A 19,709-nucleotide genomic window follows, 5' to 3' on the forward strand; every position below is an offset into this window, starting at 1 on the left:
GAAAAAAAGCAAGTTACAAGAATGTGGCAATGCTACTTGTCCAAGAGCATTCTTACACAACTTTCTTTTGTAAATTTTTCCTTTCATGCCAAAAAACATGCGGGCAATTTGTTGATGTAAGTTGACTGTTATGAAATCAATGTGGTATGCTTTCTAAATATTTTTATGTATTTTTGATTACTTTTTTAAAAAATGGAAATAATGTTTTTTTCATCTTTTTTTTCAGTTCTTATAAGTTTTTATCTTTCTTTTGCTGATAAAGTGAATGACTTGTTATGTTTTTTCCTTTTTCTGACCTTGTTGCTGTGGCATTTTTCTTTTCTAGTATATGGTTTTGTTTTAAGAAAAACGTAGAAGTTCATTTATTTATTTTTAATCAGTTTGTATTTGCCTTTATGTTATGCGCTCTTTGTATATTGTCGATTACCAAATTGTAATGTGCACAGGAGGGGGTGAAGAAACCTGTGGTGTTTGCTCCTACTCTTTCTTGGTCCCTCTGTAGAGCTTTCTTTCCTCTTTCCGCTTCCCAAAATGAGTCACCAGCAATGCTACTTTCTTTCAAGCTACTTAAATTGTATGTAGCCTGGTGGTGTAGCCTTCATGTTAAATAAAAAACAATTAGACTTCTTTAGCATTTTGGTAGCTTTCAGGGTCTTCCTACTGCAGCTCTACATCAGTCTGACTTTATTCCCATAAAAGTATTTTATTTCTATCAGTTTTCTTCATTGCTGACTATCTGCCTGATGTCCAGTCTAAATGATACTCTCAAGTGTACTCTTGCCAGGTAAATGCACCTATCATGTTATGACTAGCATCAGACTTGGTAAAATCATCCACAAATGGTATATTTGTCAGACACTTTCCTACTGAAACTCACATCCTGAACAGCTAAAATTTCCTTGCTTCAAAAGAGATTTGGATTAAATTCTTTAAAAAGCAATAACTAAAAGTAAGAAAAAGCTGTACTTCCTTACAAGCACATATTTTTTCACTATTCCTACATAGCAGTGCTGTGCTCAGTAGGTATTCCTACATGGTAGTGCTGTGCTGTGCTCAGGTCCTTTGAAAAACTGATTCTGGAAGCAGAACAAAAAATTGTGCTGAGTAGGAAGCAGTAAGTTTAAGATAATGATGGAAGGTGGACGAGGGCATATTTCAATTGATTTAGAAAAGCTTAGTGTCTAGGCACCGAAATACTTGGGTTTGCTCTAGCATCCTGACTGCAGACAAGATGTTAGGTCCTCTCTGGAAGCTATTCATGTCCGTTTCACTGAAACTGCATGAAGATGATGATCAAGAATTTGCATCAGTAAAACACAGTCCAGCATTAACATGGGATTCATGACCTATCAAACTCTGTACCTTCCTGTTGTTCATGAGCCATGTATTAGGGAGGACTGCAATAAATAATATCTTTTAATACAGTCTGTGGGGCTTACGAAATGCTTTGCAACCAACTCCACCAGAAGACATACAGTTTTATATAATCACTTTGAGAACTTTATATTCTCTGAAAGGAAAAGGAAGTATTTGAGAAGAAAAGTTGCACTATTCCATTGTGGAAATAATTTTTCCTCCATAGTACTGACTGTCAATTGCAGTTAAAGCAGAGTGCAAAGAGTAAAAGAATATTAAGAATGTTCATCTACTAGGTTTCATGATATCATCAACTTCCCTGTGAATCTGGGACTATGTTCTGAATAATTTCCCCTTTTTATCCTCAGAGGACTAAAGGAGAATTAACTAAAACACCATTAGACTGAAATTTATGAACTCAGTCATTTAATAAGGAATTATTGAGTTGGTACAGAGGGGAAAAAGGTAAGGAATTTTCTGTGGCAAGTATTTCATACTGGAAGTAGAGTCAAACTTCAGAGGAACAACATAAGAATAAAACAAAAGTGACAAACTTTGGATGCAGAATTTCACATGCCTACAGAAATGGATGTGTCCTGCAGACTTTGTGGTTGGCATTTAAAAGCTTTTCAACTACAGCTGGAGAAGAGAGACACGATAAGGGAGTGTCCCTTATAATCATCAGTAGAACTTTCAGGCTTCACTGTTGTGTGCCTTTTGTCCTGTATCAGTTTGATGCCTGAGACTCCAATGAAGTAGTTGTGGCTCCAAAGATGAAAGCCAACAGCTGCTAGCTTTTCAGGTTGTTTGGACTGGGGGGGGGGGGGGTGTTAATCTTTTTTGTTTTCTTTTTTTTTTGTTGCCCTCTGAATTGATGAGTCACCGACAACGTCCTCACAGTTCATAAGGCTTTTATTAAATTTTTAACATGCTGTTTTTTCTAGTGGCAGAGAACTCCTACCGGAGATCAGACCCAGAGGTATGACTTATATAGCTATAAATAAGCTCATAAAGCAAAAAGCAGGGCAGCTCCAAGGCTACAGTAGACCTTTTATATCCCCAATGATCTTGTAGTTTATAGAAAAGCGCAACTTCTTGAAAATAGTATATGTGCTAGATTTAAAGGCTAACTTTTAAGGAATATATGTGCCCTGCGTTTACTTCATGGAATGAGAAGGCCAAGCAGAGCACTGGCCTGCTCTGTACAAGGTTTCACACCTCACAAAACTCCATTCTCTCAGTGCTAGTTCCAGTTTGCTGTTCAGTAATTTTTTTGCAAGTACCCATTGATGGGCAAACTAATTTTGCAATTGCAGAGGAAACCATTTAACTGTTTCCCTTTTGTTTAATTCTTTGGCATTGTGTTGTCAGCAGAAGCTTTTTAAAAACCATATTTCTGTTTGGGAAACATCTATTTGCTACCTAGAAGAGAAAGCATCGAGTAGGTGAAAAATCAACCTGGAAAATCCTTGTGAAATCTTTGGATTGCTAAAGTAATCCTGAACTTGCAGCGTACCAGTGAAAGCCGTTAACTGATGTTTAACAGCCAGCATAAGAAAGGCAGGAAGAAACCTGTAACTACCAGGAAACAGCCCATATCTTCCACAAATAAAATGTAAGTCTCATCTGAATAACATAATATGGATCATTGAACAATTTGAATAAAGCTAGAGATGAGATTAAATAATCATATAGGGAATCAAGGTTAATCCCATCTTCCTGGTGTGAAAGTTATTTCTCTTCTCACATGCATTATGAGATTAAAGCTTTGTAAAACTCATTCCTGATTCTGTCCTGTTGTCTTCCATCCAACAGACTTGCTGGAATCAAAAAGCACCCAACCCACTGTCCATCATTTATGTGAAACCTCACTTACCATAGCAACTCTATCAACTTCTATTAAAATTTCGGGAAGACCATGATCATTTTTATAGCTGCAGTAGTCTTGATCCTTGGCTCAACTCCTGAAGTGTAACAGAAACTGTAGAACTATGATCTTGTTTTAAAGGCAAGAGTTCATGGGGCAAAAGAAGGATCTTCATATTAAACACAAGATACTTCTGATTCCTTCAAGAAAATTAATTATTTATATGACCAAAAGAATTTATCTTTGGATGAAAACTGCCCAAAATATTGTCCCACTGTTTGGCAGATCAACTGCATACTGATGCTATGTGCCAATATTATAGATTTTAAGAACAAAGGCACTTCAAAGCTCTAGATAAGCAATTAAAAGCTGCCAAACTGATTTTTTTTCTAATTGGGTGTCACAGATGGTGAATGAAAATTACAGATGAATACTACTTTTTAATAGCACAGCACTGATCTTAAAAAATCATTAAAGGGGCTGTATATCCCTGATTTTCTGGCACTTAAATTCCCCACTCAGGCAATTTGATGTAATGCAACGCTTAAATGTTATATTTTTAGTCATTTTTAACCAAACTAACAGATTATCTTTCCCTCTGAGGCATACTCCAAGTTTATCCTGAGACCACCTGTTTGAATAGATTACAGATGCCCTCCTCTAGCTATAGATGGGGCTTTTGGTTATGTATAAATCATATTACATGCTCTAGTTTCTGCATTGCATGGAGTTCAGAGGCAAAAGCACAAAATGCCATGTAGCCATTTGACAGACTACATTTTCTGCTTTTTACATATTTCATTTTTTTTTAAGATACTTAGTTTTAAGAGATTGGCATTATTTTACACATGTGGTAGTTATTTCTTCATCCTCTATCCAGTAACAAAAAAGTAGTATGAACATGCTGAGGAAGCTTGGAAAACTAAACAACATATTAAAATTGGCACTTTATGTCTTGGCTTACAACTGGCTTTGCATGAAAATATGCAAAGTACCACATTCTTATTGTGGCCTAATTTCTACCCTGGTACCTCTGAGAGGAATCTGACTGTTTCACTTGATTAAATTGTGTCACCACTTAGTTTCTCATTAAGGATAAGTATAAGCCATATTACTAGTTCAGCTATTCAGATTTAATCGAACTGAAAAGTATCTTTTTCAGTATATAGCTAAATTCAATATGTAATTTGTTCAAATATACTGCTCTCCAAATATATTTAGAAGGGATTATGATTTTAGACCATATTCTTTATAGAACTTCCACGGATATTACTGACAGTATCCAATGGGGAACAGTGCATGCAATATGTAGTGTACATAGGAGAGAGCAAAATTTAGACCCTGATGCCATTCAGCATTATAACAATACTGAACTGTTCATTAGCAGTTATTAATACATAAGAAAAAGCCAGGATGATTTCTTTAGAAGCTAAAATACCTTTTGCATATTTTTCCTTACGCAATGGTGAGTATAAATAAAAATTTCCCATGCATTAAAAATAGTTCTTACTGAGTTGCACTCCTTCCAACAAATCTAGATGACTACTCATGGTGTCAGATGAACTCTTCAACTTATATTTCAAGCAGCTAACTTAAGTGGATACCCAAAGAAAAACTACAAGGGAGAATTCATGCACAAATTTTCAAAAGCAATATGACTCATTCTAAAAAAGTGTTGGCCACCTGTATGTCAGCGGACAACTGTATAATCTGAACTAAATTAATTAGATAAATTAATTATGCCTCCACATCAGAACGAAACAGTGAAGTGTTAATTAGCCATAAGCTCAAAAGTAGAAGTACAGTCATATTACAGTATGTAGACAAAACAGGACTACTACCCAAAAAGCAGAAATATTGCTGCTCAGAAACCAAATCTTAGAAATGATGCACTGATTTTCTGGTTTCAGTTGCAGTTTATACAGTGGTAATGTACAAATGTTACAGCTATAGTTTTGTGTTCTACTTCAAGAGTAGACCATAAGTCCACTTCATTTTTAGTCCTCTGTAGGCAGATAGCCATCATTTTAGGAAAAATTAGCATGGATCACAGCTATCTGCATATCTAGAAGTAACAGTAGGCATGAAGACAACTTCTGCTGTATCGTCCTGGAAAGTGCTAATTTAGGTCAAGTCCTTATTCAGTTGTATCATCAATCACAATGAAGTATATCTCAATTTTTAATTGAATCATAGTAAAAGAATATCAAGAAGATCTGAAGATGAAGATAATATGACATTAGTAGCCCCAAAAGATCTAAGGGAAGTGACACCCCTAATGTTGAATGGAATGGTAAAGAAAGATTAAAAAGAGATGAACAAGCATTGAGTAGAGCTCTGTACCTTCATGGACCCCAGTAAGTACTTGGTTCTTATTCCATCCCTGTCTTGCATGAATTTTCCCACAATTCAAACGCAAGGAAACAATCAAGAAGAAATGGATGAATGGGAAGGGCCTTACAAACTGCTACAGAAGGTGAGCAGACTTGAATGGCAGAGAAGAATACCAATGTTATTGTAAATTAAAGAAATCAGAGGAGAAAAACTGGCAAGATGTATGGTAAAAACCATGTAGGAGAACATTGCTCTATGGAAGTCTAATAAGATTCATTAAACAGTCTTTTAACCAAATGCTTAAGAAAGATCACTACTAAGCATTGATGTTCCCAGAGTCACTTGAGAGTATCTTCAAAAAACAAAACATTTGAGTCCCAAGAAATTCAGAGTATTTCATTGTGCATACATGGCATAGGCTAAAAGAGGGAGGAAATGGAACATGCAGTTTACCGATGTAAAAGCAGGGTGGGAGAGAAGAATGAAGGGCATCCCCAAGAAAGTGTGTCAGTAGTGTAGTTAGGGCAAGAAACCAAATCCCTTAGTGCCCAAATCCTGTCTTGCCCTTGAGTTAAATGAATTGAAAATGGTGTGGTTTGTCATTAAAATGTATTAATCTTCTTTTATTTCTCTTTTCTATCCCAGGAGGTGAATTAATTATCCCTCTACTTGTAGAAGACCCTTTAGATATCCCTCCTATTGCTACTCGTGCACCTTTCATTACACTTCCCCCTACCTTTCGCCCCCTCCTCACCATTATTGAGACCACCAAAGATTCCCTGTCCATGACCTCTGAGGCGGGGTTACCTTGCTTGTCGGACCAAGGCAGCGATGGTTGTGATGATGATGGCTTGGTGATATCTGGGTATGGCTCAGGGGAAACCTTTGACTCTAACCTACCCCCTACTGATGATGAAGATTTTTACACCACCTTCTCCTTGGTAACAGATAAGAGTCTTTCCACTTCAATCTTCGAAGGTGGCTACAAAGCACACGCACCCAAGTGGGAATCCAAGGACTTTAGACCTAACAAAGTCTCCGAAATTGGTAGGACTACTACCACGTCTTTGTCCCCTGAGCTGATCCGCTCCACAACTTCGTCCTCGACTGGGATGGTTCCCAAATTGCCAGCCGGCAAAATGAATAACCGTGAGCTCAAACCCCAGCCTGACATAGTCTTGCTTCCGTTGCCCACTGCCTATGAGCTAGACAGCACAAAGCTGAAGAGCCCGCTAATCACTTCCCCCATGTTCCGTAATGTGCCCACAGCAAACCCCACAGAGCCAGGAATCAGACGGGTTCCGGGGGCCTCAGAGGTGGTCCGTGAGTCAAGCAGCACAACGGGGATGGTCGTCGGCATAGTGGCTGCTGCCGCCCTCTGCATCCTCATCCTCCTGTATGCCATGTACAAGTACAGGAACAGGGACGAGGGGTCCTATCAGGTGGATGAGACGCGGAACTACATCAGCAACTCAGCCCAGAGCAACGGCACGATCATGAAGGAGAAGCAGCAGAGCTCAAAGAGTGGCCACAAGAAACAGAAAAACAAGGACAAAGAGTATTATGTGTAAAAAAGAATACTTATTTATATATAAATATATAAATACTTAATGAGATTTAACTGAAATATCAGAACCATTGCAGCGAACGAGATGATTGGGAGATATCGTTTGTGGGAAAAAGTATTGGGAAAAAAAATTTCAGCAGTGACTGTTAATGTCTCAGTCATCGCTTGGAGTCAGCAAACTCTGCCCTAATGTATTATAAAGCACACTTAGCATTCTGGAGGTGGCACACACAGCTCTGCCCTGTTAGTGAACTTGGACGTCTCCAAATCTCCTCCTCCGCTGAACTTTCTGCAAAGGTAGAAGACTTCATGGCTTACTTGTTTCATATCTCCAAGTGAGTCTAACAATGTTCGTGATCCCTGACTGTATCGATAATTTTTCAGTTTACTTATTTAAAAAAAAAAAAAAAGAAAAAGAAGGGAAAAGAAAAAATGCGATTATTAAACAACAGAAAAATGTTGAACAAACTTATCTGGCCACGTCCAGAATACATATAAATTTTCGAGTTTGGAGGAGGGGAATAAATGATTTTGGAGACTGTTGGTTTTTTGTTTTGGTTTTGTTTTGTTTCTTGGTTGTTTTTTGTTTGGTGTTTTTTGGTTCTTAGGGTTGTGGGAGGGAAGGGTGGAGAGGAACAGTGTGAGGGTGAACCAGGACATGACCTGAGAAGAAATCTCAGAACAAAAAATAATCCATAATAAATAAAGAGAGACTATTGCCATATATGAACTCAAAAGCTACCCATGGTGTTTACTCTGCATATCTGGTTGTGTTGTCTCTAGAATCCGTTGTCTTGCAGTAAGTTGTTTGTTAACAACACAGTGAAAGTGTCTGATGGGTGGTGCTAAAGAAAATTATCATGGAAAGCTGGTTCCCTTGGATCTGGCTCCAGTATTTGCAATTGAACTGAAGAGTAGATGGGTTTGGGTCTGTTCTGATCAGCCATTGACTTTATTTGAGAATATCACTTAGTATGCATTAGCACAGCCAAACTACGGTTAAGGGATTTGAAGATTCAAAATAGAATGCTTAAAAAACGGTTAACCATTCAGAGCTGAATATACCTTGCTAAAATAAAGGAGCCTTCCTCTGGGTTCTAGTTCTGTGACTGATTGCAATGCATGCAAAAAATAATAATAAATCTGTTTAATAAAGAGATCAGAAAGACACCACTGGAGTTCAACTTGTGACAAGACCCATAAATGTCAGAAAAGCTAAATACTTGTTAAAAATTAAAAATACATAGTTTTTTTGACATAAAACTGTTTTTCGTATGTAATATTTTAATTTTGTAGCTTGACATTTCAGATCATCTCTGTCTTTCCATTTGCCCTATTCTCCCTTTTCCTTCTCTTTTATATAAAAGAAAATAAATGAAGCTGCTGTGACACACAAAAATAATAAAGACAAAGTAATTTAATAATATAATATATATATACACACAGATATATTTATCACGGTATGTTTGACGGGACGACTGGAATAGAAGTTCTGTTATGGTTTTAATGTGGAATGAGAATGTTCTTGAAGAACAAAGTAGAAACAAAACAGACAACAAAATCAAACCTTAAAATGTGAAGAGTGTGTGTTTTAGCTTTGTCACAGTTACCTGTGTCAAAAAAAAACCACAAAAATCTGAAATTTTGTTTACATATTTTACTACTATTTTTTTTTTTTTGCTAGTATAATTTCTTTATGGATACCCTGATGGTGTATATACTGTTTTATGTTTAAATTGGCAATGTCTTCTGTTTTTATTTAACTTATTATTTAATTTGCTTGTTTGGTTTCTAAATTTTCCCAGTTATTGTGAAAAGGATTATCTTACTGTACAGAACAATAGCCAGGCAGTTTGACGGCCATGCCTATAATGTGCAAATAAGCAAATGAGGGAGAGAGAGACAGAGAGTAAAAAACAAAAACCAGGATGGAGACTCTGGAATATCAGAAATGTACAATTTTTCTGTATATGGATGAAAACTAATCAGCTGTTTAGGTTTAGAAATCTACTCTTGCTGGTGTTTATAAATCGCATGAATATTTGACTTTGAAGAAGTGTCATCAAATGCACACACGCACATGGGAACTTAAATTCAAAGAAACAGCCTTCTCAAACATTTAGAGAAGACGCTTTCATGTTAACAATATTTTCAGTGCGAGTATGTGTGCGTGTGTGTGGTGTGTGTGTGAGGTTGAGCTTTTTTTTCCTTTTTTATTTTTTATACTAAAAAGAAAAAAAAAAAAGACAGGTTTTAAAAAGGTATGAAAGCACGATTTTAGATGATTTAACTGGCCGAAACTACACAAAGTTGGTTATATCTTGATGTCTGTAAAAGATTGCTGTTCTTGGAGTCTTGGAGTCTTGTGAAATGATTTCCAGCTTTCTTTCTTCCTTTCCTTTTTGCTTTCCTTTTTTAAGTTAAGGGACAAAGATTTACACTTTCCTTTCTTTGTGTAAGTTCCTATTGGACAGTTTTTGGGAACATGTGCATTTCTGTATGTGGGCTTCTGCCATATCCCTGTTGCTTTATGGACAACCTTTAGAATTTTTATTTGAGTTGTTGTGATGTTATTGCTTTTTTTCCCTTTCTTTTTCTTCCTTTTTGATTCTTCTTCTTTTCTTATTAGCATTTTGTTTAAAGATATGCTTAGCAATAAAATGTTCTTCCCAAAGCCTTGGATGTTACTGGGTTTTTATTTCTGAAATGCTTCAGGGAAATTCCAGACCCTTTTCCAGGTGAAAAGTAGTCTGTGAAAAGTAGTAGGAGGATACCTTTTATCAAGCGATCCTCTATCCCACAAGAGTATTTAGCCATCAAATTACAGAATCGTGTTCATGTTTGCTTTCATGTGCTTTTTTCATGCTTTTGTTCATGTGCTTTCATTAGTCCAATGAATCTTAATTCTGTCTTTTTCAGGGTCATAAATTCAACTTGACTGTGGGGTCTACCTCACACCACTCCTAACTCCTTGTCCCCACCATTACCTCAGTGGTGTACACAGTATTTCCCTGGAATATGGATTTCAGTGACCTCAGATAAAAGCATACCTAAGACATTGACTTATATGTCCTTTCTAATGTGTTGCCTGATGTCAGCCTCCCTTTGAAGTGTGTAGCTCTTACCATGACCCTCTTCTGTGGACAGCAGTCTATGATGTTTGATATACTGCAGCAGCTGAATCCTTTGAGGGTTTGGTTTGCCACTTGATACAAAAATGCCTTCTCATCATTTTATATGAGGACCTAAGTTCCTCTGAATTTATCTATGATTTTCCACACACTACCTAAGGAACTTCTTTTACTTTGTGTGCTATGGATCAGACTTAGTTAATTAAAGTAAATGGTCTGAGCCTTTATGTCATTCCAGGCTCTGAGTCTCCCAAAAACCCCCATCACAGCTGCTGCCTGCCCCTTGTTGTCCTCCTGAGCATTACAGTCCATTATGATTCTGGCCAGCATGCATAATTGCCAGCACCCTGTTGTCTTTAGCAGTTGAACTTCAGTTCATGGTAGTAGGTTTTTTTCAAACTGTATGTTCCCAAGCTACCTGCAAGATTTGACTTTTTAGAGGCATCTGGAGGTCAGCCAAATGAGTGTTTCGCAGCCCTTTCATTTTCCACCAAAGATAATGCACAATCCACCACTCTTTTGGGTGGTGCTTTCCACAGGTTTCACTTACAACCAAATAAGACTCAGGATAAACAATACTTTTTTTCAGGTATTTTAATTTGTTCAGGTATTGCATTTGATTTTCCACATTGTTTTTGCTCACGTTTGCGTGCATAAGAACATGTATGTGTATGTACATGTGAAGTTATTTAATTTTACTGATTTCAGTTCTCTTCTGAGTCATGTCCTAACAATTTACAGATCCTCACAAGTATGAAACCCACAGGTTCTTGTCTAAACTCCACTCTTGTTTCCCTCTCAATGTTATGAAATTCCTGGATGATATTCCCAACTAATATTCCTAATATTTCTACTACTACTGTCCTAATATTCCCAGTACTGGAACAGTCAGCTGGCATGTGGGAGACCTAGGTCTGAACTTAATTGCTTTTTCTAAGATTGCAGAAAATTTCCTTATCACAAGCAGTTGGTGTTCTGAGAAAAGCATTTTTCTTTTCTCAGTGCTTTTCTCAAAACCTGTTATACTTCATATCATTATGAAATAATATGTGAAGCAAGAAATTTCAACCTGATTTACTGTAACCCTCTAGCTATAGTCACTCTTCTTTTCATTTTCCCTGTCACTTAATGACCATTTTATTACTTAAGCTGAGTGAAAGTGTCAGAAAAGGGATTTCATTGTTGCCTAAAAGGCTTGGGATTCTTGTGTGTCTGGTTTATCTCAACATAGAATTGTTGAGGTTGAAAGGGACCTCTGGAGGTCATCTACTCCAGGCACTACCTTCCCAAAGCAGGGTCAGCTACAGCAAGTAGCTGTCCAGTCAGGTTTTTAATATCTGCATATTAAACTCCACAGCGTCTCTGGGCAACCTGGCAACCTCTTCTAGTGTGACCACCCTCACTAAAAACAATTTTTGTTGTGGTTAGATGGCGTTTATAATTTCTTAATTTGTTCATGTTCCCTTTTGTCCTTTTTCTGGCTACCACTGAGAAGAGCGTGGCTCCCTCTTCTTTGCAATCTCCTTTCAGGTGTTTATACATATTAATAAGATTCCCTATAAGCCTTCTGTTCTCTAGGCTGAACAGTCGCAGCTCTCTCAGCCTCTCCTTATACTCATCTTCAAAGCCTCTTGCTGGACTCACTTCAGTATCTACAAAATCTGGAATAGACAAAATTGCCTCATCACCTCACTAAGGTAGGGATATAACTCTTTTCAAGGACGAGCACTTGACAGTTGCTCCTCTTCTCATCATTTTCTACTGGTAAGCAACATCCCACTTACTGTTTCACTTTTGAAGATCCCTGTCTTAGATGCCTAGTTCTACTCTTCCCAAAACTGTTCAGTACATCTCTTCTTACTGCACAGTTCCAGTGAGGAGTAATTTCTTTACAAGTTCTGAGACAAGTCAGAAAGATAAAAGCACTAGGCTTCCATGTCTGCTATTGCAGGAAAATACTTGTGAGGAATAGCTTAAATGCTGGCTCTTTTTCCTGATATTTCTGGAAGGAGGGCAGACTATTGCAACCAAGGGTGTCATGATAAATGCAGGAGATTGGGATGTGAGGTCTTGGCTGATTCTTACTCCTTATTGGAGAAAGTTTCCCTGTAGTAAAAATATTTGTTGGGTTAAAGAAACAAAATTAGAATCTCATTCAATTTGGTAATTGAATACAGACCATACATGTTGTACAGGGTGATATCTCGTGTCTCTCCCCACATGTTCCTGATTGATAACCCCCTTTGTCTGGAGGGCCTGTTCATGTTGTCTTTCACAGACCAGCAAATACGGTGCTTCTCAAGGTAAATTTTCAATAAATGGTTGACCTGCAGGGGTTTGATATTTATAATTTGGGCACATAGATTGTATGGAGAGGAACAGAACATACGCATGCAACAGACAGATTATGTTGGAAAGCATAAGACTGGATAAGGGCTTAAATTTTAAAGGTATGAGGTAGCTAATTCTTATTGAAAATGGGAAATCAACTACATAAATACCTTTAAAAATTGAGACCATTTCAGTGCAGTAGTGACATAAAGTTAATTAGCTAGTGCTAATTGCTGGGCTTTCGCAGCACCAAATGGTGTAGGCAAGTGGTGGACAAGGTTCCACTCTCTCTCCCTTACATAAGCTTTACAGAACCCACCTGCCTTCAGTGCGGGAGTCAAGAGATAGCTCGGAAAGGAATCCATTTCAGCATGCTAGGATAGAGACTGTATGAGTGTGGTTTTTCCCTAAATTCAGTTAAAGCAGAATCAAAAAAACAAATTTGCACATGGTTCCATACCTTGTACAGAAGCACAAGCCTGTACACCTGCCACAAAGCACAATTTAAGGCTACTCAGCAATTTAAAAAACAGAGATATATTTAATAATACTGGCAAAGCCTTTAGAACGCTATGAAGAATTCACTCAGAGAGCATTTGGATTTCAAGAGTAGTTACATAAAGAGTTAAAACACTGGACCACAAAACAGGACTGAATCACATCACGAAACAAAAGTGGAAATGGGAAAAGTGAAGGCTCTGAAAACCATCAGTAATGGTATCTGAATGCCTTTCTTGGTTCAGATAGTTCTTCACAGTTCTCAGTCTTATAGCTTGGCCCCATAATTCAGTCAGTACTACCAATGGTGGTAACAGCAGGTCTTTCCTTAGTAGAGTGGTGTAAGAAGTAAATGGAAAAATCATTCACAGGGTGATGAGGAACCCCTTTCTGAGAAACAGATTACAAGAGCTATTTCTAAGAGCAAATTAAAAGGGACAGACAGAGTCTGCATGCAGTGCACAGCCAGGTACCCAGTAAAGCAGCAGGTGAGGAACAGGATTTTGATTTCCAATGCCAAGAATGTGCGAGCTTAGCTGTGCCAGGGCACATTCAGGTTTATGTACCTTGAATCAAACCCTTTTCTCCACATGCATTATGAACCAGAGTTTATTTGCATCACTGTTTCTCCCCCAGAATTCCAACCTTATCCAGGCATGAGGAGCAGGACACTTACTTTCAGTATGTCTATTTGAACTCTCTGAGCATTTGATCTCTACCACTTCTTCTGTATCATGTTTGACAATTATTCATTTCTGTCTGTTCTCTGAGTCACAAATGTTAATTTACATCCATAGTAACATTATGAGCTGATACAAGTATCGCCACTGTGCATGGATGGAAATTAAAATAGACTTGCCTGTGGTTATATAGAAAAACCATGGTTGTAACAAGATTAGCCTCCCAAAGCTTCTGGACTCTCACACTCCAAAGAACACTGTGGTACTGCCTGAGGAAGAGTACATCCACTCCTCCCGTTCACTTCAGCTTCTCCAAATCATGAACTGGCTGTCAGATTTCAAAGACTTAGAGCAAATGGTGGAAATACAGGAACTTCTAAAAAGAGAGTAAGACCCTTTTAAACTAAGAAAACCATTTTAAATTGGAAAGTGTTAGGTTTTCAACTCTTTATTTAAAATGGCCCAGTTTTATACATGACAGAGGCATATGCAGGCATTGGAGCACTCAGAGCAACTTCTAGTCTGCCAGTCTAGCTTTACTGTCTGCAAATGCCTGCAGAAAATCACTACCCGCATCTGTAATATTTTGATATAAACAACTTGTTATACCATTATGGTAACACTGATGACAACACGATTTTATTACAACTAATTATAGGAAAGGAGACTAAATGCCATATTACAGCTCTTCAACTCCTAGGTCAGTGTTACTGGTCAATCAACAGTCAAGTTGATTGTTATCAGTCTTTCACAGTCTTCACTGAAGTGCATGGTGTTGCCAAGATTTTAGCTAACAAAGATCTTGTTATCTGGATAAATTGGGTTATAACTATCACAAACATTCAGAATGTACAACGACTTCTTTTGAAGCTGATGGCAAAGCTTCTCTTACAGTAAACAGAGTGCTCCCATTCCATAAATCTCAGCAAGTTTTGCTTTTAAAACATTTGGGGCTTTTTTTTTACCCACTTTACCTCATGGTGTTCACAATTTTTTTTAAATGTTACCCACACTGTGGTCATTAAAAAAAAAAAAAGGAAAGGATGATCTAGCACTCTAAAAACTTACTTGATAAAAAAGAAATTGGCCTCAACTTACGTAGCAAGCAACCTTGAGCTGAGTCAAAGCCTGGTACCTGATTGCCATTCACCCATATAAACAAGAAATACTTTGCAAACCAACTGATCAACAAAAAGCATTATGGAACAATCCACTTTATTCAGGAGATTTCTGAGCTATATAGTCTCAGATTCATTTCTGCCTCACAGTTTGAGCCAGAAGAACACCAGAAACTACATCAGCAGCAGTAGGTACTACATTTCTGCACTGACAACAAGGCCTGCATCCTCAGGAGATACAAGGCAGGGCTGAAGTGTCTTTATACGCCAGGACTCCAGTGGTAGAGAACTAAGTGCTGAAGATTATAAAATTAAAAAAATGAACAAAACGCAAAATAATCACAGCCCTGTGCCTTGAATGGCAGGTGGGCTGCAGTTCAGCGGTTGTCTGCTTCAACTAAAGTCTTTGGCTGGGAGGTGGGAACATTGTGTAGAGATATAACCTGCAGCAGCACTACATTTTTGGAGGTAGGATGTGCTCTTGCTCTCACCCATTCATAAGCACTATTCAGTCTTTAGTCACGACAACAAATCAAATAGCTTTTAGCACTTCAGTGCCTAAGCATTCACCTCCTCTGCATTTCTGAGACACAGCCCTTTGTCTGCAATGCAGACAACAATGAAGACAATGCAGCAACTAGGAGACAACAGCCACAAAGCATTCAGATCAGAAGATTTTTTAAATGTAGAGATATGGAAATGCATCCTCCCACAGGACTATATATATCGCTACTAAAAATACATAGTACTATCTGTAGCAAAGCATTATTGAAGCAGACATCCTGCCACCAGAGAAACATCAGTCCCAAGCATTTCTCTATGGTTTTTTCTTTTGTCTTGGCCCTTGATGGTAAAGTAAAAATCCAAATTAAAAAGCTCTTATTAGTGAAGTTGGCAGCTAACAGACTGTAAAGTTGAAGTGCTCATCAGTGTTGGAAGGGAAGGGAGAAGAATCTGAAACCATCTAACACACAGAGTAAACATAGATAAGTGAGTTTTATGCTAAGAACATTTCTGCTTCTGTGCAGTTATCTCTTACTGCCAGAATAGCCCAAAGGATTAAGATGGTTTATTGGGATCAAATGCCTTATAGATTATTATAGTTCTGGCTGTTTACTCATTCACATTAAAATGAAGAATTATGCTTATATCCCTGTATGTGCACCTCTCAATCACAAATTCTGTTCCATTTCCTAAACAGACCAGCCCAGATCCCCAGCCTATCCTATTTTCCATATTCAAGATAAATCTCTGAAGACATCTTGCTGTCTCTAAGGACAGCTACGCCTGTGTAGCTGATCTGTCCCTTAAAAACACTGTCAGCATTCAGATCTCAGCACTTACTGCCAGCGATTAACGCAAAACTTTGCTATAGGGTTGTTTAGGCAGGAATAGATACTGACAAATGTGTTAGAGCCTGAATTATCTTATAGTTAAGTAGCTGAGGGTTAAGGAGGGAAAGAAATCTGGGGTGTTAGCCTAGAACATACATTTCCGCAGGAATGTCAACTGTGCCCTTAGAGGTATGACTTTTGAGTTCATTTAGCACAGAATTTTTTAAAGTTGTCTGGTATATACCATATATCCAAACATATACCCAAAAAGCCAAGCTAGCCTCTTGCTTGCTGTCAACAGTTAAAATTCCCTTCACAACAGAGCTGAGGTTCTGCAACCTTGGCTGTCCTCAGCATCACCATACCTATAAGCTCTTCCTGAGCCTGACATGCATAGCCTAGGATCTCACATAGCTAAACACCTTACAGAGCCCAATCTGACAAATAAGGTCTGAATTGCCACTGTTTTGTCCTCACTGAAAAGAGCCTGTCTCCATCTCCTTTGCACTGTAGTTTCAGGTACTTATGTTCATTGATAAGATTCCCCCTGAGCCTTCTCTTCTCCAGGCTGAAAAGTCCCAGCTATTGTGGCCTTTCCTCCTCCTTTTCTCCTAAGAGAGATGCTTCAATCCCTTTATTATTTTCATGGGCATTTTCTGGATTGTCTCATGTCTGGGGAACATAGAGGTGGACCCAGTATTCCAGGTGTCCCTTTACTAATGCTGAGGGGAAGCAGGATCACTACTCAGCCTGCAGACAACACTCCTGCTTATGCAGCTGGGATACCATTAGACTTCTTTCAGCAAAGGCATATTTCTGGCTGAAGTTCAGCTTGGTGTCCACCAGGTCCTTTTCTGCAACGCTGCTCTGCAGCTGGTTGGCCCCCAGCGTTACTCGTGCATGGAGTTCTTCCTGCAGGCTGCACAACTTTGCACTTCTCCATGTTGAGTTTCATGAGGGTCCTGTTGGCCCATTTTTCCAGCCTTTTGAGGTCCCTGTGGATGGTAGCACCACCCTCTGTTTCATCAGATGCGAATTCTAGTGTTGTGTCACACGCAAACTTGCTGAGGGTACACTTCCACATGACCAACATCATTAATGAAGATTTTGAGCAGGACTGGACCCAGTATGGATCCTCTAGGGTTCACTGCTAGTCTCTGGCCTACAGCTAGACTTCATGCCACTGATCACCACCCTTTGGGCCCAGCCATTTAACTGGTTTTCAATCTACCTCTCATCTAGCCCATACTTCAAAACTTGCTTTAAATGAAAAAACGTCACTCACGGTGCCTGACTTTTGTGCTGATATATGATGATTCCCATGTTTGGGGAGTTGTTGGTGTGATTTTGTTGCTGACCTCTTCTATTATCTCTTCTTTACACTTTGGATTGCTCTGTATTTTATCCAGCAACTATGTGGTATAAGAGGCCCCCCTAGGACAGTAATTGAAAATTAGGTCTTCTCAGTGCTATCTCAGTGGCCTCAAAGAAATTGGCCTTCTAACCCTATGTTGTTTGGTTTGGGGTTTTTTTGCACTCTGCTCCACAGTAGTTCTGTTTCAAAATGAAGGATAGAAAACATCTCCCCCTATGTAGTCTGCAGTTCAGTGGTTCAAGTGCTGAGAGTCTGGGTTTGGATATTCCTCAGTCAAGAGAGACTTCAGAATTCTTCTAAATCATCAGCTAATTGCTTCAGGATCTGCAGTGGTGCTTGAGTTTCTTACCTAGAAATCAGGACATTTGCGTTGCAGTTAATTCAAGAATCTTAGTTAAGTTTGTTTAGGTCAACAGATACAAGCAGGAAGAGAATATGTCATCCCTGCCTGAAGCTGAGGAAACACCTTGCCCTGCCTGAAGCCAAGGGGCCCAAGGAAGAGAGAATGATGCATACTGCAAGCTGTATAAAGTTATCTGCCTTCACCCCCTGACACTCTAGTATGTCAGCATCTGTTTAACATAATAGGCCTATGAATGTTGGAATGAGCTATATATCTGTACCTCCATATTAGATATAGGCAACGGGGGTCAGGTTAATCAGTAAATCCAGTCTGAACGTACAAGTGCTAGAAAAATGCAAACTATTCTCCTAAGTTTTCCACCATATCAAATATGATCTAAGAAAGAAACAAGGGTCCTGGCACCATAAAGCCCACAGGTTTAAATAGAAGCCTTTTACTCTAAACATCTAACAAAGGCAAGTAACTTTGGTGTGAAGTTTTTCTAAGACCTGACACTTTGATGAAGAAAAGTAGGAAATCTTCCAAGTGAAGTACCTGAGGTTATTAGAGAAATAATGTAATTTGTAAGAAGAGAATTTAGTCAAGTCACTCGTTAAATAGTTCTGAAGTTAACAAATGTGCCTTCAGAATGTTAATAGATGTCTGGATCTCAAGTCTCATGACTCAGACAAAGATACTTTAGCATTGTAATAGAGAAGTGTTTTGAGGGGGATTTTTTTTTCTTTGCTTTCAAGTATAGACACTGCAGCTATAATCAGCACATGACACTATCTAATATTAAATTTCTCAGGACTGGTGAAAAGATGAGGAACATCAGGTCTGGATGGGATAAAACTTTTGTGATTAAGTGAAATCACAGCTCATTTTCAGGATTGCTCAGCCTTGCCAGGCTATTAGTATTCATCTCGGTCGAATCATGTGTTTCTCTTGCATAGCATAGAGAGTGAACTGGGACCCAAAATTTGGCCATGCAGCTAAGCTGTGGACATGTACAGAGACACCCAGGCTTATGGTTATAAGCCATAGAGATACACCAGGTCCACAGCCCTAAGTGCACAGATATGCCTGTACACTCACACCAAGAGCCATCTCACCTGCCTCGAGCGTGGTACCTTGCACTGTGTAACACCTACCAACAGCACTGCTTAACAAGAAGAGTCTCCACAGCCCAGTTTGATGCTGGGCTGGAGTGACTTACACAGAGACATTCAGAAGTGCTAATCTGCATCTTAACATCTAGTCCAAGATAAACAACATTTTGTCTGCTGGTATAGTTATTAAAATGGGATGGCAGGAGAAAATAGGAAAGACAAGCTGCTTGTTTTCCAGGTACAATGTGTGATGGGAGAGAGGTAAGTGTGAGGTTATTGCTGAACTGTGACCATTTATAATGAAAAAGCAGAAGAGTAAGTGTAGCAGAACTATATTAAAATACATGAAAATGGTCAAGAAAAATTGTACTAATGCAGTGAAAGTTTAATATAATTTGGTTTTTTTTTTCCTATTTAAGTGAATTTAATGTCAGTGAATCATATCAGAGTAATAACCCTGGAGACTCAGATCTTCTGTTTACTCTTAATATGAGCACAGCTGCACTGGTTCCAGGCTCCTTTTCCCCTCACCTCTGCAGCCAGTAGAGAGGGGAGCATAACTTTCAATTTCCCCACCCCAGAGGGTCCTCATCAACTACAGTAGGGCCCTCAGTGAAGCAGTCAACAAATGTTTGCAGGTATTATGTTTGTGACACAGGACAC

At 38.6% G+C, this 19,709-nt stretch overlaps 1 protein-coding gene across 36 annotated transcripts in view; it reads left to right on the top strand.

Moving 5' to 3' along the window:
- The window catches only part of NRXN3 (neurexin 3), a 1,035,236-nt gene extending 1,025,438 nt beyond the window's left edge, over positions 1–9,798 (top strand). For 17 of the 36 annotated variants that reach the window (XM_062636166.1, XM_062636168.1, XM_062636173.1 and 14 more), the window contains one exon: positions 6,203–9,798. In XM_062636166.1, coding sequence (XP_062492150.1) covers positions 6,203–7,128 — 926 coding nt within the window. In that variant the 3' untranslated portion in view covers positions 7,129–9,798. The remainder of the gene's footprint in view (positions 1–6,202) is intronic. The other 19 variants (XM_062636183.1, XM_062636184.1, XM_062636185.1 and 16 more) reach the window with 2 other exon arrangements.
- The last annotated feature ends 9,911 nt before the right edge of the window (positions 9,799–19,709 follow it).

This window comes from Pezoporus occidentalis, unplaced genomic scaffold (genome assembly GCF_034315485.1).
Source record: "Pezoporus occidentalis ecotype Australia unplaced genomic scaffold, CSIRO_AGI_Poc_V1 ctg47, whole genome shotgun sequence".
Taxonomy (NCBI): Eukaryota; Metazoa; Chordata; class Aves; order Psittaciformes; family Psittacidae; genus Pezoporus; species Pezoporus occidentalis.